This window comes from Notothenia rossii (genome assembly GCF_949606895.1).
Source record: "Notothenia rossii genome assembly, chromosome: 9".
Lineage (NCBI taxonomy): Eukaryota > Metazoa > Chordata > Actinopteri > Perciformes > Nototheniidae > Notothenia > Notothenia rossii.
The window spans coordinates 19258079-19280532 of NC_136907.1; the positions used below are offsets into that span (position 1 = coordinate 19258079).

Genomic DNA, 22454 nt, shown 5'->3' on the forward strand with positions numbered 1-22454 from the left:
CTAATTTCATGCTTTGTCTCCCATGTCCTTCCGTTCTTTTGAAGATGTAGACAAAATGTGACAATTGTCAGTGTCAATCTGCTTCATCTGAAGACTCTATTGAGTCACAGTTACATTCAAGCAAGTCCTTGTGGTATCCTTTTGGTGCAGATGGTGTTTTGTTTATTTTGAGAGGGGCTTTTAGATTGAAAAGTTCCTCATCTCTTTGTAAGTGCTCTCATTCTTGGTTGCCCTTGGCGGAGCGCACTTGATATGCGTTGCGCTGCAGATCCATAAAGGCTACCTCTTCTGCTGTTGCTCCTAAGATAAGCTTTGCTAAAGGATTGAAGCCCTTTTTTACCCCTTCAAGATGAATGGGAAAGGCATAGGAAGGATTTATCACAGTCACATGCAGATCTCATAGCCCCCATAGTATATTTGCAGTTAGCATGCTAAAGCATTTCATGTATGACATTGCCAAAAGTAGCCTGAATCTCTAGATGTGTGTCTTAAGATATTAGAAAAGTGATTGTCTCAGAGCTGCTATCAGTTTTCCTGTGATGGAACAATGATCATGCGAGAGCTGGGAGAAAAATGACTGTAGGGAATTTGTGATGGTTAGGAGATTAACCACCTCACCAGCTTTTCTCACTGCATGGCAAACTCAACAAATCGTACTGCACAAATACAGCCAGTTTTACAGTGCACTGTTTAATTACTTTGCTTTTAGCCTTAGGAAGAAATATCCATTGAACAAATATAAAGGACTAAGTTAATTCTCTTTTATTAAAGCTCCGTTTCTCCATATTGTTATGTTAGTATGAAAGTGGTTTCTCACAGCAACAAACCCACAGAGAAGTATCATTAGGTCTTTGAGCCTTGTAGTCTTTTTAAAGTAAAGCTTTGGGTTATACAAACAACTTGCTGTGAAACATAATTATAGGACATTTCAGGACAGAGTAAGGTAAATATTTTTGAGCTCTTGTACAATGGGGGACTCAGTGACCTGCATGATCGATTTGCGTTGATTTAAAGGTACCGTTCAGCTCAACTGACAAATCCCCTTCGATGACCAGACAATGAGATAAGGGAATTAGTCACAATCTCTTAATGTCCCAATCTGAGGTAGTAAGCTCTGTTCGGCCTCTTATGGAAACCAGCTTATTGAATTCTTAATGCCAGGTTGTCATCTTGTTCCCAGAAGTGGCCAGCAGTTATGTCTTATGCCAAAAATGCCGCTTGCTTACAGATCAATATGGCATTTCCTACCTAATATGTTCAGTGAGGAAGACGTTGTGTGAAAGTAGTTTTCTTTTTTTGTTTAGCTGAATATTTTATGTCACCAGTTTTCACTGTTTCACAGACTTTTATTTCATAACCATTATCTCAGCCTCAGTGTTTCTCAGAGGACCCAGAATGCAATCTGTCATCCGACAGTGACAGTCACACCCAACAAAGACGGCCTCTTCGTTTCTGACTCACTGAACCCATGGCAGCGGTGCCAAGCGACGTTAAACGTTGCACCGTTTTTTGTGCTTTTTCTCGTCCTATTCTCCTCCAGCGGAGTGTTCGCTCATCAGAGCATGCCTGTCTGCCGCCTGCCAAAGTCATCATCTACATCACCGCGCTCCAATGGAAACACAATCACTACTTTCTATGGAAAACCAAACGTCAGGGTATAATAGGAGCAATATGTTTAGCTTCTGTCTCCATTCAAACAATGTTAGTGAAATGGCCAGAGAAGGCGGGTGTATGAAGGAGAAATAAATTAGTAAATGAAACAGAACAAGATCGACTGATGGTGGAAACGACATGGCTGGAAATTAAGCAGCTGTTCCTCCCTGGGGTTAAGATCTGCTTTAGAATACGAACATGATGAGTTAAATCATTACTTTAATACGTTTTCTGGCATCTTAAAAGTTGTAAAATCCTGTTGTGCTGGCAAATACGTTTTTATATTAACACTTTCATTTAGAAAGTGTTACCCAAAACCATCACTTAGACGTTTTTACAAAATACAAAGTATTATTCTTTACAGATTATTCAACCAGTTTTCACCTTCACATGGAGTTTGCTTAGATCCAACAGACTTTAGAAAAACTACAGCTACTTTAAGTTAAAGCAGCCTCAATCTTTACAAACAGATATTTGAATATGAATGGAGAGCAAAGGGACAATATTTTGGAGGAAGCATCCTATAGTCCCAGGCCTAGGATCAATACAAATAAACAGTCCTTTTGTGGGAAAAAAATGATGATTTAGGTTTCCATTAGTTCAAAAATAGTTATAACCGTCCTCTTTAAGCTGGAATTCAATTATTGCGTCTCAAATTGCTAACTGCCCTGTGGTGTAAATCACACATGTTATCACATATATGATATATTAATATATTCACCCTTTGTGGGGAGTGCAAAAAACTGTGCAGTTGTTTTTAATATCACACCACTCCATTATGGTGATTCATTACTATTTAAAATGTAAATTAAGAGAGGGTTAATCAATACCTAGCCACATAACAAGATATACATGTTTTGTTTAATTTAAATAATAAAAGTAGGAAACTAATTTGTTAAATGTCCACATTCATTAAAATAATATAATTATAATATTTATTGTATTTATTTAACATTGTCTCACTTACTCATGTCTTCATGTTTGGCCTTTTTTTCAGTTTTAGAACAAGGTGTGTTGTAGTCTATATGTACAGTAGAAAGCGAACATGCAGTCCACGTAACATTATGTCTCAATCCGTACACTTAAAACAAATTGAGGTTACGAGTTAGCACAAGAAAAATGACTTTGAGAATCACCTGATACCTGATGTCAAAAACTTCTTGCGTCTTCTTTTGTATTATCCAAAAAGTGAACTTTATGTTTCAGACTCTGTAATCCTGTCACTTTTAATGGAGTCATGGTAGCCATTAGGATACCCTGTATAGATTTGCTGTCAATCATGCTGGCAGCATCTGCTCACTCAGAAGCGAAGTTGCCACCGTCCTTGTTAGCATCACGGTCGCCTTTAGCTCAAATCCTAATAACCCGGAAGCAGGCGCTGGACTGTATCTCACACTCACTCTCACATTTAATGAGAATCTCTACCAGATTACTACCACCGAGACACCAATTACCTCCTACCTCCTCCATAGCTTCAGTTGTGTTCAGCAGAAAATGCTTCCCTTATGAGCTAACCACATGGCAGGAGCCTGGCAGATGGCACAGTGGTCATTATCCCACTGGTCTTGTCTCTATATGCACCTTTTCTCTCTTAACTCCACTCTCACCTCTTGACTCCCAACACTTCCCTCAACTATCCAACCTTGAGGCCATGGAGAGCTGAGAGCTGTCTTTATAGTGAGTTCATGAGGTGAACTTGACTGTTCACTCTTTGATTGTACGGTAGCTTGCATATAGTGGGATCAAATCATAGTTTACTAGCAATAGAATTGATTTGAAGGATGCTTTCAAAACCACTTTAGACCCGTTTGAAAAAAAAACAATCTTACATCTGTTTCAGACAATGAAACCATCTCACTCAATCCAACGTTTTTGAAACACTTGTGTGCATAGTTGTTTTCTTTCTCTGTGACACATTTCAAAGATGCTACATCTCTGATTATGCAGCAGTAAAGTGTCCCTGTGCTCACTGTAGCTTAGCTGCTAATAGGAAGTTAATGAGAAACCGTTCCAAATTTAAGTTCAATTTAGTGCAGCCGAGTCCACAATTGGTTGCAATCCTACACTGTTTCTGCAAATATAACAACTACACTTTAAAAAAGCAGTTTTGTCAGGAATATTTTAACATTAGAGTTGACTCCATTCAGACTTGATTCCTTCAAAAACCCTGTTCATTTCTTGTTAGAGCATTTGAGTATTGGTCTGCTCCCTACGACGTTAATAACATAGTCCTTATGATGATTACTTACTGAGCATATCTGCTTATATTGCACATAAGCCGGAAGGCCATTGTTACTTATTAAAAATGCATGGGCACAAACTTTACTGATGCAATACTGTAAATTAAACACAGTGGGTTGGTTTGTTGCGCACAGCAGCGTTTTGCGAGAATGGATAATGGTTTCTGTCGAGCTGTGATACAACAAAAATCCCCTCTAAGCCATACAAATGACTTTGACTGTAACTTTTTTATGACAAAAACAAATCACAGTGTCGGAGAAAATTGAAGGCGAATCACAGGGTAGGAATACAACTCGAGTCAACGTGCTTTGCATCAGCTGATGGTGACTGACAGTGTCATTGATTGTTAGCGATTTCAGATCACTCTCAGGGATTTCAGTGAGTCCCCTTCCTCTGATGGAAAAAGACATGCCTTCTGGCAAAGGGGAAGGCAAGAAAGAAGACGAGACGTAGAACACAAATTCTAGAAAAAGGCAGTGTATGACCTCTGGTTCCAGTAAATAGTGTAACAACAGCAAAACAACAGATTCAATTCTACTGCTTAAAGTAAGAGAGTAAACTATCTTAGAAATCACTATTCAGTGCTTTAGAGAAAGACATTTATAATATGTTAGAACAACAAAATCAAACGTTCTATACTTTTTCTTTCTCACGGCTTCATATGTGATGGTTTGCCAATCAGGATTTTGTTTTTCTAAAGTGGCTTTCAAAATGGCTAATTAAGGGGGAAATTGAGTTAAAGGAGCTCAGGAAAAAAGGAAATAGCTGAATTAACCAACTCTTTAGTTCTGAAGTTTCAGAGCTGTGTCAGCAGCACTGAGCAAGTTGTGAAAGTAAAGAATTTACAGAAAATAAGCACTCGTCCTTTAATAATTAGTTCAAACATTGATTTGAATGTCAAAAGGTCTTGCATATAACACAGTGTTAGTTTATGTAAACACTTGTGCTTTTATATATTTTAACCTCTGCCGAGTATCCCCCCGAAGTTTCTGTGTCTTTATTGTCTCCCCTCATTCTCTTCCGTTCTGAGATTAGTGTAACAAGGTTAAAGCCTATTGACCAGATATCAGTCCTATACAACTCACATAATAATTGCCTCACTTTGAACACTCAAATCATTTTATAGCTATAGTTGGGTGTATTATTGCAACTCTTTTAACATCTTTCATTGGTACAAATAAATTGGATTATGAGGAAATGATTACAATCCAAAATGGAAATATAGATTTTCTTTGGTAAAAACAACCTCTGGCATTGTGCTCATATACGATTAAACTGTAAAAAAAAAAGGCCCCATATGAGATGTTTTGTCAATTTCCAAATAACTTTTCCATCTGATAATGATAATCACCTCGTATTCAGGCTTGCTCTGTTGTTTTGTTTTGTTCTGTGTTGCTTTAATATTTGACAGCATCATTCCGATATTGTTATGAGGAGGAAAACAATAAGGCCTTTTTGATGAAATTGAGTTAATTGTTTAATCAAGAGAACATCCAAACTACCTGATGTAAGCAGAACAGGACTCACACCTAGAGAAGAAAGAATAGAGAAAAAGTAAACAAGTGAAATTGTATTAAATAACTATATTTATTCATGATGACATCCATGAAACAATCCATATTCAACCAAAGGTGTCTGCATCTGGACTGGCTGTGCGGACAGTCTGGGCCTGTAATTGGCTGTTTTCATGCACAGAGTGAAGCAGGCAGACACTCTGCCTGTAAGGGGCAGGTTGGGGATTTTCTGCCTTTTCTCACACAAGAACACAATAAAAACAACAGCATCCATTATATATCACTGCGGGGATGACGTACAGAGACATACTGTACCTGGAGGGACTCTCTGACAGATGAAGAGCTGAAGCTGACAGAGAGACAAATGATGGGCAAACAATATAGAGAATGGCAGGTAATGTTCCCTGTGTGTTCTTTCGTCCATAGAGAGAGTGATGAATGTACACAGAGGCGCACAAAAAAACAGGCAAGAGTAGATAGATGGTTTATTTGTTATTCAACCCTTTCCCAGACGCAGGAAATTATCTATTTGGATGAATTAAACATCCGAAAGGCGGAGCATCACAAGCATAAGGGTTCTGGGTAAGTGACCTCAGATTGAACTACACTCAAAGATGCAGGAGTTGGTGGAAAACTGTAGCTGCAAACCTGTCTTTAATGGGGAGAAGTCTGTTAGTAAACAAGCCTGTATAACATTGTGTTAACAAACCTCATGTACATTTTTATTTATTTAGTTCCTGAGTTTTTGGCAACTATATGTTTGGAGACTCAAAAGAGGCACATTTCTAGTGAAATAAGGAGGAGTATTCTTACCATTTTCCAGTTCCCATTAGCTCCTGCAACATCAGTTGCTTATATTCCTGGGGTCAACACGAAGCTTACCTTTGATGAGTTTTCTAGCATCTTCAGGTAGATTCCGGAAAAACAAGTCAAAACAGTAAAGTTTTGAAATCCTTTTGTGCTGGAAAGTACGTTTGTTAAAGTAACACTTTCATTTAGAAAGGCTTACCCAAAACCATCACATAGACATTTAGTATTGACTCAATGCCAAAGTATTGTTCAACCAGTTTTCACATACACATGGAGTTTGCTTATATTTAACCGACTTGAGAAAAATTACGGATACTTTAAAGGTCACCTATTATGACAAATAATTTGTTTCATGTCTTTTATACATATACATTTGTGTCCCCTCTGTGTAAAGATATTCAGAAAGTTTCATGAAAAACGATTGTCTCTCTTTTTGTCCTGACCCATTTACATAAAAACCTGTCTGAAAATGAGCTGATCAGATTTTGGCCTCTTTATGATGTCATAACGATGTTGTGTCTTGTGTAACCATTAGCCAATCACCAACCAAGATAATACCTGCCCACCTTATCAGCTGAATCTCCTCCTTGAGCACCATTGTGTTCTTTTTAACAAAATACCTCTCAGAGGGGCGTGGGGAGTGGCTCCTTATTTTCATCAATAAGAACAGACAGAGAATCAGCACTTTTGAAACAGGGCTGAAACAGAGGGGATTATGGGATGCTACAATGCATGATCTGTTTGGTATTTCGAGCTAAATACTTCAGAGACATGTTTTGTATATATCTGAGACCTAGAATATAATGATGAAAAAGTGTATAATAGGGGACCTTTAAGTTAAAGCAGCCTTAATCTTCGTAAACATGCATTTGCATATGAATGGAGACTTTTAAAGCATTACATACACTGACAACATCCAGTAATAACAGCATACATACAAACATTGCCTGACTCCTGTTAGTCCAGCCCAAAATCTCAAAGCAATCACAATGTTGGTTAACCATGAACGACTGAAGTGTATCTATGCGATCCCCATGCTTTTAAAGGAGCATCAAATACCTAATCATGCGGCGCTATATTGTGCAAGCTAAAGGTTTATGATTTTTTTAATACATTTTTTTTGTAGCCCACAATCACACAACCATACATTTTACAATATTAAATAATAATAATAATAATAATAATAATGTATATGTTTGTCTGGTCCAGACTGCCTGTTAGCCATGCAGAATATTATTTTATTTTAAGGATGAACAATTGCACAACTGTGTGTACTACAATTCAACCTGAAATTAGTCTGTGTTTTAAAAAAGAAAAAAATTCCAACTCCACCCACTGACATTTAACTCAAACAATGAGTCTTTTTAGAGCATCTGCCTCCACATCAGCTTTGCTCAGCTGCCATGTCTTCACTATCTCATCCATCTTCTGTTAAACTCTTTGAAATCTGTCTGTGTATGTGATCTTCTGCCTCGCTTCCCCTGAATATTGCCCTCACTATATCTTCATTATGAGACCGAGCCTCCCTGTGTTCCTCCTTTATTTACTACAGGCCTATTAGGGATTTCCCCTTTATTTATTGATTAATACATCATCAAGTGGAGCTCCAGCCGCAGCCGGGAACAACGGAGAATTTCCCCTGGTGTCTGCAGCCTTCATCCCGACTGCCCACTTAAGATTCAGACTCGCCTTGCCTGTTAGACAATGAGTGTTATTATTCTTTTATTTATTGATATATTTGTTCTAGCCACCAATGCTAGTGAGAAAGTGGCAGCATCTTCATCGTGGCTTATGTAGGTGTAAAAGAGAACAAACAAAAACTCACAATTGTTGTAATAACCAGGCTTCAAAAGGTTTTTTTGGGCGTGGACATGATGTAGCTTAACCTGTTTTATTGGCAAATAAAAGGATTTGAACCTCTTTTAGCAATAAAGCACCTTGCTTTTTTCTTATCAGAGGCAGGCGCTGTGAAACTGCTGGATGTTACATCAAAGCGTGAAGTACTCCCCTAACCTACAAAATCAGCCTCACCACAAACAAGCAAGCAGAGAGAAAGGGATCAGTGTTGGAGGGAGGAAGAGAGGAGGCAAGAGGGGAGAGGAGAGGAAAGAAAGTGGAGCTTTGTAGGAGAAGCTTTATAGGGCTTTTTCCTCCCTCGCTGTCAGGCCACAGAACATTAAAGTGGAGGAGAGGAATTTGCATTCTTTAAATCGCTTCTTTCTCTCTTTCCCCCGCTCACATGCTGACCGCCGTGCACGTGCACTCACACATGCATGCTCTTACATAATTTACTGAACTTTCCTGCCGAGATGTTTCCATTCCCCACATTTTGCTAAAGCAAACAGTTAACATGATAAATACTCAACTTTACAGTGTTTGAGGATCAACTAAAAAACAAGAAACACCTTTTTGACAGCCCGTGAGGTAGAATCTGCACCTCTCTTAAATATCCTACACTGAAGACTTGAGTTGGAATTAAATCCAAGAAATGCAACTTTGAGACTTCAATAACTTGACACTTCAATAATGGGCTTCACATGAAACTTGAAAGCAAGCTAAGAAGGGATACACTTCCCACAGTCTGCAGTGAGTCAGTGGAAATGTATGGTACAAGAATAGGTATAATGGTCCTGAATGTACATCTTCATATTCAGTGGGAGAACACAAGTCTGCTTGGCTGGCAGCAACTAAAAGAAAACATTCTCATACATTGGAGCAACAAAACACAGCTGGTTGTTTTTCAGTGCCTTCCAAAGCTGTCAACACACACACACACACACACACACACACACACACACACACACACACACACACACACACACACACACACACACACACACACACACACACACACACACACACACACACACACCTCATGTGCAAACAACATCCTCAAAATGTCAAACATCTTTGCAAAAGGACAAAACAAATTTGAGCAATTTCCTCGATATTTTTAAATCAAATACAAATATATTATTACATTATAAATATGACATAAACAGCAAAATGTCCTGTTACACTCAAAATTATATTGACTCAATAAATTATTATTATGCAAAAAAGGAATCAACAAACATTCCTTTTTGTTTTTTATTTACTGTACAGTAGATGTGGAATGGCAGAAACGCAACTCAAGCCACACAACAAGAACACTTACATACACCAAAAAACAAATCCTCCTCATTCCTCCCAGCCATCAGATATATAAGAAAAAATAACAGGATTAAATCAAATGTAAACGTACTGTATATAAATATATAGCAAACTTTTTTACTCTTAATATTAGGATTTTCACATTATTCTACACATCTATGAACACATAATGTCCACTAGACTTTGTTTACAACTTACTGTGATATACTGTACTGTATGTCACAAAATCCACAAGGAAAAAATAACCCAAAATCCACACACCCCTTTTACCCAACACACCGCAGGGGCAGGGCTCAAAGTGTTCGAGAAGGAGGGGTCGTCATGACAACAAAACACTCTCAGACAAGTCCCGCCTCTCTAAACTTCAAACCAGAAGCCCACATGTGTCTCTGCTTCTAAATCTGTCAGGAAGGCAGGGCTGCAACTCAGAGACTCAGAGGGCTGGAGCAACAAGACAGAGCCTTCAGGGGGAAAAAATAAGCAAAGAGCCGGGTCACAGGAGTCCACCACGCGTCCAGGAAACAGCTCACAGCTCAGGGACGGGGCCAGAAGGGGCGGGGAGGAGTGTGTTCTTGGAAAAGCTGACAAGAGAGCAAGGCAGCGGGGAGGGGAAAGAAAGAGAGAGGTGGCTGCCTAACTTTGACTTTGGTCAGTGAAGGCCTCATGCAGCTTCTTAACAGCAACTAAATCCCAGTTGTATCTGCCTTACACACCTCGACCCTGAGCAGGAGTCACCGGGAGCCCAGTGTGAGGAAGTAAAGAGAGGAATAAAGAGAGAACCATAAGGGAAAGTAAATATGGTAAGTTTGGTTTCACTGCCTTGTTTGGACTGCTCATTAAGTGTGGCTGTGGTGGGCGGGGAAGTGGGCTGAGCTCTGAGTGCTGCTACTTATTCCTTCAAACAGTGGACCAAATTAAGGCTTTAGGTTCTTAGCTTGCAGTTTGCTTGTTTCTTTTGGCAGAAATGTGTTTTAATTGTTTCCACTTGGTGCTCATTGGGAAACAAGGACAACATTGAATACTTAACAAAAGCAGAGCCACTGAGAGTGAAGCATTTCAATAAAAATACTTGTTTTGAACTGAGAAGTTGCAAAGAAACAAAGCTCAGGAACTTTTTTTTTCTCTTTTAAATTGTAAGAAAATAGTTGACCAAGAATGCTTGCTTTAAATCCCCCCCTTTTCCTTCAATCTGTGTGTGGAGAATTGTGGGTGGACTGTCCGCCCAACTACCCCATATCAGTCCCGGCAACACATTTGGTTTCAATTACTTTGTTCCTCTGGGGAACACGCTGCTATAAATAAGTAACAAGAAGCTGCATGTGGACAGACTGCAGCCTACTGTCAGGGTTGGGGGAGGAGGGGCGCCTCAACACTGACTCTGGGTCAGCTCTGGGTGGGAGGGATGAGTGGCGCACTCAGTTGTGGAGATGGTGTGTGTGTGTGTGTGTGTGTGTGTGTGTGTGTGTGTGTGTGTGTGTGTGTGTGTGTGTGTGTGTGTGTGTGTGTGTGTGTGTGTGTGTGTTTTGGAGGAAAAGGTCTTGTTTGGCTCAAGTCTGTGTGTGTATAAATAACTGTATTTGTTTTGAGTCTATTGAGACAAATTCAATTAAATCTCAGTATGTGTCTTTTAAAAAATCAGGGTTTGAAATCCAACCCTTGGATCCAATTCCTTGATGAAAATGTCTATCTTTGTTCGAAAATGTTATGTCTTTAAGTTCTTGGTAATGTTGATAGTTACAACTTTTTTCTCCAACCGTGGACAATGACCCAATCTTTTGGATTTACATCTCAATTATCTTATTTCCTGTAGATTATCCATCCTTTTGACCAATATGAGCCAAACATTTATATTTCTGCATATTTCGGCTTCTGTACTGCTTCCGTTTAATTCACCTTGAAAACCTGCTGAGCTTCTTTGTTATAGCTTTCATAAAAGTGAAATTACTTTTTTGTAATTGCACTTTATTTATACCTATACAGAGCTGACCTTTTTCCAGAAGACTTTTCAAACCCAAATGTGCTTCCACAGGTTTTGCAAAGGTCTCTTTATCCCTATGTTTTGATGATATTTCAAGGGCTAAGCTTGGTTATATTTAATGATAAGCAACATATTTGCCCTTTTTGGTGAGGATAGTCAGGCACATGGAAGTTTCAAATCAAACATTCAAACTGTGACCTAACCAGAAGGGACCAAACGCTCTGTTCAGACTTAGCTGAGTATTTATGGTATCCTGGCTCTGAGTGATGCAGAACAGTTGCTAAGCAATTGTCACATGGATTTCTGTCAGTTGATCTTTGATAATACAAAACAAATTATTCCATCGCGCTTAAATAATAGCAAAGTAATATACTGTTATTTAATAAAAATGCATTTCCATGACATCTGTCCATGAAGGGGGTATTTTTCCAGTTAAGTATTTGACTATTTCAATGGTTTCCAAAGAGTTTGGATGAATCAGAGATGTATTAAAGGTTACAAAAGAATACAAAGAAGCATGATAAAACATGCCATATGGCCAATTAATTTCTTACTTGCTTCTCTTTCATGAGAAAGAATGATGACAAGATGCCAAGGCAAGATGAAGGAAATTAGCAACAATGGCTGTGTCTTACCGACTGCCAGCAGCCGTTTTGTGTCTTTACACATTGATTATACATTCACTGAAGTAGCCTCTGCTACCAGAAAACTCTAGAGTCCATTCCATCCCACTGTGACTCAGGCATGTAACACATCCCACCTGCTTCAGGACACAGCAGCTGTCACTCCACACACAGTTATATTGGGAATAGAGCTCCAAATATCTGCTGACCTTCCAGCCCCCAGCCCGACTCTCTGTCTCTGTCTCTTTATAGGCTTTTTAATGTCTGTCTGCATGTAGCTTCCAACTGTCTAATGTTACCCCTAACTGAAGCCAATCCTACACTCACTCAGATATAGTAACATAATAACAAGCAGGCATTTTGCAATCTGATGAAACACACAGACATGAATCCATTCCATTTTGTTTCCCTCCATTTGTTAAACCCTAAGCATAAACACTAGAATAGTTAATTAATGTAAACAGTAGCTAAGGTTCATTGTTCCAATTTCACTAAAACATTCGTCAATACTTTAAAAGGTTCTATATATGGCATTCAGAGTATTCATTTCATAACAAAACAAATATTTTCCATGTAGATATACAGTGGTGTAATTGCGTCCTGAGCAGAGAATAACTGCCTCCCCTCTTTAGGTTGTTGTAATTCGATCTTTGTTTATGTGGGCGGCCCAGGCATGTGCTTCTTGGTGCTTAAGGTCCTGTGTGTCCCACTGGCTAGCTAATGGCCTCCACTCACAGCCATGCTAAAATCCTCCCTCAGTTTAAAACTGTTACCTCTGTCACCATAGTTGCAGTTGTTTTCAGTCTTTGCACCGTTAGCACCTTTTGCTGCGAGCCGAAAGCGCAGCCTGTTTTCATTATGAGGTGGAATTGTTCAATGTTTTAAATTGTTTTTTCTTCGGCTGATAAACTTTAATGTATTGAAGGCAGCAGTACACATATATGATGAAGGTGTTGAAGACACATGGCTGTTTACTGTATAATAACTCAACGTGTGATTCAAATACGGCCATTATTTTTTGAATGACTTTTGAATACACGCTGACATAATTAGCTGTATACTATCAAAGCTACTTTAAAAAAAAAATATATATATATATATATATATATATATATATATATATTGCTTTTTGCAATCATTTGCTGCTGTGATGAAGAACATTAAATACTTTCCTGCAAGTATTTCTTTCAAGATTGACGTCTGTGAGTGTGTAACCGTGGCAGCTATCCAACCGAGGAAGACACTGGAGATACCAGTATGACCAAAGTCATCTCAGCCACCACTGAGAGCATTTTGCTGTTTGCTGAGTGTCTGCGAGGTTTATACTTTCCTGCTTATCTATGCAGTAGCAGTTTAGCACATTAGAGCCATGCTTCAAGAAATCTGCCTTTTTCTCTTCAGATCAACATTTAGCTAACTCTAACCCTCTAACTTGCTGTTCTGCTCCACTCGACAGGATGGAGAAAGAAAACAGCCAGGCTACGACTATTAGAGTCCCTCAAATATTTTCCTAAATCATTATCGCTACTATAAAAAATGTTTGCTTTAGCGATTTGTTAAATGCTATGAAAGCAGGGAACTTTTGAGAAAGTGATACAGTCTGGCCAAGAAGGAGCGAGAGAAAAGAGCACAGAAATAACAACACTGCCAAAATGCTGCTAGGAAAAAACACATCTGAAAATTATTTTTTAAAAGTTGTAGCTACATTTATGGTAAAACGTGTCATTTATTCCACCTAGTGTCGATATAAGAGACAAAAGGCACAGTTAAAGCATGGATATGCCAGCCCTTTGAGCAAATGTTATATATTTGTTATTTTTCTAAGAGTTGATTGTTTCTCTTTTGAATTCCAGAAAATGTGCAGAAGCTCTCTGAGATACAAGTATTTTCCTGCTGGATAGAGCCTTAGATGTTTATTGATCTTTCCACCAATTTGTTTTAGCACAGTCCAGCATGAAGAAGAAGTATATTATTACATGTATGGAAACAATGTCTTTTGGAGCTGCTTCAAAAGACCAGGATTAGCCTCCTTTTTTATTTCAGTTAATATCGTGTTCCAGTTATTATGGTAATGAAACCTCTGTTAAATGTAACACACATGTTCAATGTTTCACTGCAGGTGATTGTAATTATCCCTGCAAGCTAAGGTTAGACAGCGTTGTTAAAATAATTAATTTGCTTCGGCTTTAAGTCTTGCAGGCACAAGATGTTTGTGGATAAAAAATCTCTTACAAACATTTAGCCAAATCCTTCCACACGTATACAGTATCAGCCAACCCAGTCTCATAGCATTTCGTGTTCACCAACACGATTTTTAATCTATTGATTCGTGTTCACCAACACGATTTTCCCCTTTTTTTCTTGTTGCACAGCACGATTTTAAAAGCAATGTATTTCTACTGGTAATGTGTTTCGTGCCTGCAGCACGTCTTTTTCTCCGGTCGGGTCGTGGAAGACCGGAAGCTGTGTGGTTCATAAAAACATGTTCTTACCCAATATCAAGCCACAATTATTGCTTTTATTTTAAATCGTATAATTTCGGACTTTTGTTTCCGTCTGTGAGGAAAATAAATGGGGCTCAGAGCCTCAGAACACTGAAATCTGTATTTTTTAAATCTTTTTTTCTTCTAATTTGTTATTCTTTTCAAAATAACACACTGTTATTTACTCACCAATAACACACAATTATCCTTGCTTTTATTTATTGGTTTAATTCCATAATCTCGGGCTTTTTTGGCGTCCTTCAGGAACTGAATTTCAAAATAAAAGTAACCGGAAACAGACGTAGGCTTTTCGAGCGATTACCCAAGATTCTCAGCTATGGTTTAAGCTTGCTGATTGGATGGTTTTGCCGCAATGCATGCTGGGATTTGGTGTTTATATGATATGAAATCCGGAAAACATTTTAAAAGAATAAAATCATACTTAATTCCGAGTGTTCTTGCTTTTCTGTTTGAAAGTCATCACATAACGGCATTGTAATACACGGTTCGGCTGCATTACATATTACAGATCTGCCGTAGTTCTTTATTTATAGAGCCCTGATGAGATGACCTTTGGAAAAACTGGAAGAAATGCCGCCGAAACTGAATACTTAACGTGGATCATAAATATATCAACAATTAAAAAACATCTTCAATTTCTCTTCACACAATACGTCTCCTTGCAGTATCAACCTTAATTCGGCTGACTTTTATATTTGATCTAATTCGTAGATAGGTTATATTTACACCATAACGGTGCACAGCTGATATAAAAGGACTTTGATTTTCTTTGAATATAAGAATGTAAATTACTGAGTCTGAAATAGTATAGCAATATGCTATAAAATTATGTGAAAACATGAATAAAACTACACATCTTCAGATGTTGTACATACATAAGTGTCCTACACTAATAATACAAAGTTATTATAGCTGTGTGTACCTTGTGTGCACCGCCTAGTGGTTAAAGCACGTTATTTAATTATTGTTTTTATGTGTTATATTTGATAAAAATATTAAGAGTACATACTTTCATAGGGGGAAAGTAGAAGGTCTGTGATAGAAATATAGAATATAAAAAATCAAGAAGATACTGTAAGTGATCTCTACAATAAAACAGTTTAGAGCAGGATGTACAAAGATATTAATAGGAGGAGGTGCAAAACAGAAAAACGAGTTAACCTTTATTTAAACATTAAATAATACTTTAGATTAAGGTCCTCTTTTAAATAAGAAAAAAACTTTGGGGGTATCTACAGATAAATATTAAGCCTGACAAAGTACTTAACGTCTAATATATTGCTTTCCTGCAATGTTAACTATGTTGAAGCACTTATTTTATCTGATATTATACATATGAATTATACTCTTATGTATGTAGATAGTATAAGAAATGTGCAGAATATGACAGTTTAATGGTGGAGGTACAAACACATATAGATAGATGTCTTGTAATGTGCTGTTGAGGAACCTGTGACCCAAGATTTTCATTCATTGCATACACCGTAGTTGTGTATATGATAAGTCAATAACCTTTGAAAATCTTGAAATCTGGAAAGAGATGTGCAAAATATCCATTATACAGTCTTTAATTAACTATTAGTAGAGAATAACGAGTAATGAATATACTTTGTTACTCGTTTCCATTCATGTCAATTGCAGATAAATGTTTAGTCTTCTCAAGCACCAACTATCAAATATCTCTCCTGATTGTTGGCACTTGGCAATCAGGTTAACCTCTGAATTGTGGAGTAGAATTACAAAGTAACAATGAGCTGTCACGTGGGTATATATTAATGCTGCGCATTATGGACACAAGCGATTTTCACCCATTTATTAATTATATGTTTTACATTTGATAACACCAATGTGTTTAATACTGGCAACTTCTAATTGTGGGAAAACCGAAAACGTTCAGTAGAGACGTCCCATGGAACATTTTGCGAAACACAATAGCCAGCATGTGTAGTTCTGGGGGGGGGGGGGGGGGCGTTCGATTCCAGTTTTGGATAGTCTGGCGTGGTTTTGTTCCATTTCAAACAGCTGTTTGACGCTCGGCGTAACCTTGGCGCACTGCCACTCCAACATCCAATCCCAGCGCTTGAAGATTAATCACGGGGACTGTAGTCCTAAACGATAGCTGGGGATTATGGGTAGTGTAGTGTGTTCGGCCATCCTAAACTCCTAGAGGCCTACGTCTGTTTCCGGTTATTTTTATTTTTGAAATTCAGTTACTGACGGACGCCAAAAAAGCCAGAGATTATGGAATCAAACCAATAAATAAAAGCAAGGATAATTGTGTGTTATTGGTGAGTAAATAACAGTGTGTTTTTTTGAAAAGAATAACAAATTAGAAGGAAAGATTTAAAAATACAGATTTCAGTATTCTGAGGCTCTGAGCCCCATTTATTTTCCTCACAGACGGCAACAAAAGTCCGAAATTATACGATTTAAAATAAAAGCAATAATTGTGGCTTGATATTGAGTAAGAACATGTTTTTATGAACCACACAGCTTCCGGTCTTCCACGACCCGACCGGAGAAAAAGACGTGCTGCAGGCACGAAACACATTACCAGTAGAAATACATTGCTTTTAAAATCGTGCTGTGCAACACGAAAAAAAGGAGAAAATCGTGTCGGTGAACACGAATCAATAGATTAAAAATCGTGTTGGTGAACACGAAATGCCATGAGACTGGGTTGTATCAGCAGAGGTATTTTCAATACAGTACCTCTGACCATGACGCCAACCAACCAATCTCTGATCCAGGAAAAGCTTTTAAGCAGTATTCCTACCCATAAACAGCACTGTATTTAACAGCTGGCAACGTGCCTTAAGGACTCACACTTCAGCTTTCTCCAACCATAAAACCACCCTTGTCTGGAAAATTGGGAAGAATGACTCACCAGAGCTTTTCAGTTGTGTGCTTATGACAATTTAGCTTGTTGACATGGGACCAACTCACTGTCTGAATGGCAGTGTTGGGGTGGCAGAGACCAACAGTGTCAACATGTCCTGAGGTGTTGAGTTGGATTGTTTCTGAATGCAAAATGGTTGCTAATCCATGACAGCTTTATAAAATAGTATTATACTATATATTGGATATTGTACAATTGACAATCGGGTCTTTATGGTACTGTTGGTTTGAAGCTACTGTGCGTACATAACTTGTTCTTGCCTTTGAAGATACAAGAGTGGTTTCAATCTTCTCAACTTACTCATGAAAGAAGAGAGGACTATTACGCTAAAACTCTAAGACTACAATTCCTTATTTCCTAAGTCTTAAGAACATGTTAAATCCATTTCACAACCCATAACACATTTTCAGAGCCCTTGACTTTAGAGCCATTACCCACAATTCTGGAAGCTTGTATTACATTTGATGCAAATCTGCTCTGCAACACGACTGAGCCACCTGTATTACAAATCTCTCTCTTTTTTTTATGGATCAGGGTTCTCAACTCTAGAAATGTGTCTCTTTTTTGTAGTGCTGAAAGGAAATATGAGAGACATAGAAGTGAGAATAAGGAATACAAAAGGGGAGAAAAGTGAAGCAGAAGAGAAGAGAACAGGGCGATTTGCTGAGTGAGTGATACATTTTGGATTAGACTTTGAAGCCGTATTCGAGTTGCGCCGAGCGAACCTCCTCGCACATCCACTTGTCATTGGGCTGCAAAGTCATTTCCATGTACATTTTGACTCGTCCCTCTTTGTTCTTGGCTATTTGACTGCAAGGTAAATAGTACCTGAACCCTCAAGAGCGATTTTAATAAGAACCACAGTCACAGAGATCCTACAGTGATATTGCTTGTATACCTGTGTGTTTGCTTGATTCTCTTGTGTTTTCCTCACTGTTTAATGTGTGCCGTCTGTAAAACCAATTGCAGACCTGGGGGTCCGTCCATTTCAGTGTTCTTAGGATTTATTTTCTTTTAAAGTGGGACCTAGCCATTAGGGAGGTCAATTAAGAGGGAAGGTTATTATACACGGTGATGGATTGGCAGAGCCTGCCTTCTTTCTGCATCATTATAGACTCCTTAGACCTCGGACAGACTTCAATGATTGTTTCTGGTCTTAAATGTACAGCATGCCTCAAAACAAATAATAAAACCCAAAGAAGTAGTTGTTGTTTTTACCAGTTTTTTATATTTGTTGAAACGTCAACAATCATTCAGCTGTTGAGTGTTTGACGATCTTGAGGTGCTGCTTTATTTCAAGAGAAACCGTTTTTTATTATGATGCTGATTGTGCACAGTGTGAGTTCAGTGATTGCTGCACAGTGGAACCGCACATTTGAAACTTTACAATTGAGTATTTAACAAAACAGAACTCCCATCAACGTATCCCCTCATAGACATTGATTGCTACAATATTTTGAAAATGAAATATCTGCAAATAACTTCACTTTCTTGACAACATTGTTGTTCAAAAGAGAAAATAGATAAACGTAGTGAACATATCTGATTGGTTATGTGTTTAATGGAAAACAAGTTATGCTGCAGCTGCTAATCAGCTAAAGTATTGCTTAGAGTGTGATACAGATACATAGACTCCAACTTACATTTTAACATTAAAAAAATACAAATAATCTGATATGGAACATCAATACTCTATGTGTTGGTCAAAGTGGATAGCTGCCACAAACAAATTAATGGAATACGGATGTTGTTATCAGGGAGCCCAGCATGTACAATCCAATTAAGATTCAAGTCAGCAGCACTGTTGTGAGAGGTGTTCAGAGAAACATTTTAGTTTGATGTATAGAGAAAACTTGATCTTAATCTCTTTAAAAGCTGTTATTACATAAGTGGCTCATTTCTTGGCTCATTTTCGTTATTTGTTGGAGCACTTCTTTAGAAAACTGTTGAGATACAACTGGCGACAAAGTCTAATGACAGAACACTTGTGCAATCAATTAGAGGCATTTTGACTATGATTTGATGTTTACACAACTTTGAAGCTGATTACAGCAACAGTTCAGCATAATGAGCAGTTTCAAACGACGTCTGTTTTGGCAAAGTGTTTGTCATAGCCCGGCAGTACATTATATTGGTGTATTAAGCTTTTACATTTAGTTGGTGCTTATGAATCCACTGATTTGTTAGTCCTTGCCAATTTTATATGGATAGGTTTTGATTTTCTAATCTTAAATAATACTCATGCCAAATGTTCTTTATGTTGGATTGCAAATTGTCCATCCTGTTCTTTGTGGCCATGTATGCGGCTTTCACACCAGCGCTTTTCCCTTTCTAGCTCCGAGCTAGAGCTTTTCTGGTTCAGCTCCGGTTTCCCTTTTCTGCTCCCGCTTTGTTCACACCACTCAGAGCCGGTATGGTGCTGCCGCTGCTGCGTCATGACGTCACACATCGCTGATTTGCTCCCCAACGGCGTTACGGCGCTCACAACAACAACAATGGGGGACTGCGTCGGGTCGATGATCGTGTTGCTTTTAAAGCAAAGCCAGATTAAATTAAATAACGACTTCTCCAACCTTATACTTTTCAACCTGTGCAGCCCATGTATCTGGTCTACCTGCATGTGCCATCCGACCTCTGCAGCTCATCCAGAATGCAGCGGCTCGTCTGGTCTTCAACCTTCCCAAATTCTCCCACACCACACCGCTCCTCCGCTCCCTTCACTGGCTTCCAGTAACTGCTAGAATCCACTTCAAGACACTGGTACTTGCGTACCATGCTGTGAATGGATCTGGCCCTTCCTACATCCAGGACATGGTTAAACCGTACACCCCAGCACGTGCACTCCGCTCTGCATCAGCCAAACAGCTCGCTGCACCCGCACTGCGAGGGGGACCCAAGTTCCCGTCAGCAAAAACACGTGGGTTTGCTATCCTGGCTCCAAAATGGTGGAATGAGCTCCCCATTGAAATCAGGACAGCAGATAGCTTACACATCTTCCGACGCAAACTGAAAACTCATCTCTTTAGACTCCACTTCGAGCGATAGAATTACTAACAAAGCACTTATATACTAATAAAGGGCTGGCTTTCTAAATGCCAGTTGAGTAGCACTTGAAATGTTTGGCTCTATGAAACCTGATGTACTTATATGATTCTGTTTTCTTAAAGGTTGTATCTTCCTGGTCGAATGCACTTATTGTAAGTCGCTTTGGATAAAAGCGTCAGCTAAATGCAATGTAATGTAATGTATGGATTCCATCCGATAGCTGCTTTAATAGAAAACAAAACGTCTGCCTCTCTCCACAATGATCAATAACAGTGAACGGATGGTCAAAGTAAGGTACAAATAAACAGAATCACACGAAGCCTGGTTAGTGTTGCCTGACTTTATAAAGTGTCGTTTTTTTTATAAGTGTGTGGCTGCCTTCTAGTCACTTTGCTCAGCGCTACTGCTTGTAGGCAGGCATGACGAGACTCTTCAGTCGACCCATGTTCAGGGGAGGTGGGTTTAGTTTCCTGCACGCCTCGACGTAAGAGAGACGTAAGCGACGCCGCCTCTTAGCTCCGAAGCTCTTGCCTCTAGACCGACCATTTTTTGGAGCTGGAAGTGAACCGGATTCCGGAGCTAAGAGGCGGCGCCGCTGCGGTGTGACCAGGAAAAAACGGTACTTTTCAGGCTCTAGCTCCGAGCCGGCGCTGAAGACGCGTTGTGTGAAAGGGGCAGTAGACATACTGTATCTCTTTCTATTCTTATACATATTTAATACAATCCACATTCCTTGTTCCATGTATTTACATTTTTGAATTATGCTGAAGCTGATGTCCTTCTAGCCACCAATACTATGCCCGGACCAGAATATCAATATATATATATATATATATATATATATATATATATATATATATATATGATATACTGTATGTTGTAGAATTACCGGTCTTGGCCATAATTCGAAGGTATATCCGGGTGTTTTTTCAACAGTGAAAGTGAATTGTTGGTTTAAATGCATAGTGTACATTGTAAGTGCAGGACTGGTGTTTGACTTCCTGCATGTGTTTAGGTTTAAGCAACCATTTTTATGCCAGTAATAGAAGGATCCTGTTTTTGGTTGGATACTAAAAAAATGTAACACCCTTTTTCGTAATTCAAGTCACTGCTGGGGTTTCAACCCTTTAACCCAGATGAAGTTGTTTCGAGGTTATTTTCTCTTTGTGCCTCTACCTTTCTCTGGAAAACACAGATATATCTTTTTCTCATCTACCTCAATCTCAGTATCTTATTCTTTGTCTCTTTCATTTTGTCTTTTGATGTTTCCTCACATGTACACTCGCTGTCTCCTTCCTCTGTTCCTCCCTCATTCTTCTAGTTCCTTGTCTCTGTTTCTGTCCCTCTGTCTCTTCCACTTTTGTCTCTCATTTCTCAGTTTTTTTCTTTCTCTGTTTACTTATCTGCCCACTTCCTTTTTTAACTCTGTTACGACTCTCAGAGAGTACAACATGACTGATTGGCACTTACCTTGAAAACAATGGTTGTTCTTAATAGTCCCAGACTCTCAAACAACTCAGTGCTGGACTGAATATGGATGGATCAGAGTAAAATGGACAACTGCAGCAGAGCATACAAAATGACGATGCTGTGGATGAGTGCAGTATGCGGTATATACCACAGACGTTTACAGGAAACCAAGTTTGATGCGCAGAGAAGTAAAAACCGCCATTAGTCAGCCTGTGACGGCCAATACATTCAATACAAAGGGCTTTACTCCAAATTAAATTCTCCTGTTATAACAAGAATCCTGATACGCTAAAAAGGAAAAAAGGACATCATGTATGTTGACATATTTGGTGCTCGAAAAAAACACGTCACCTAGTATCATGTGTTGCATCTTGTCACCATTAGGTAGAAGAGAGCAACTTTGTAATGTAATAGTCCGTCAGCAAAAAATCATTTGACAGTGCCTCGGGAAGTAATTACAGTTTTTTTCAACTAAGTTAGCTTTTTCTTACCACAGCACATGTTGGATACATAATTGCTCAAACTTTGAAAACAAAAATATTGGTGGTGGACGGTGTAATGCTC

General features: G+C 38.7%; 1 protein-coding gene across 1 annotated transcript in view; it reads left to right on the forward strand.

Moving 5' to 3' along the window:
* Positions 1-9801: 9801 nt before the first annotated feature.
* Positions 9802-22454, forward strand: part of sgcd (sarcoglycan, delta (dystrophin-associated glycoprotein)) — a 125302-nt gene continuing 112649 nt past the window's right edge. The window contains exon 1 of the mRNA XM_079648201.1: positions 9802-10171. Within this exon, the coding sequence (XP_079504327.1) occupies positions 10169-10171 (3 nt within the window). The 5' untranslated portion in view covers positions 9802-10168. The remainder of the gene's footprint in view (positions 10172-22454) is intronic.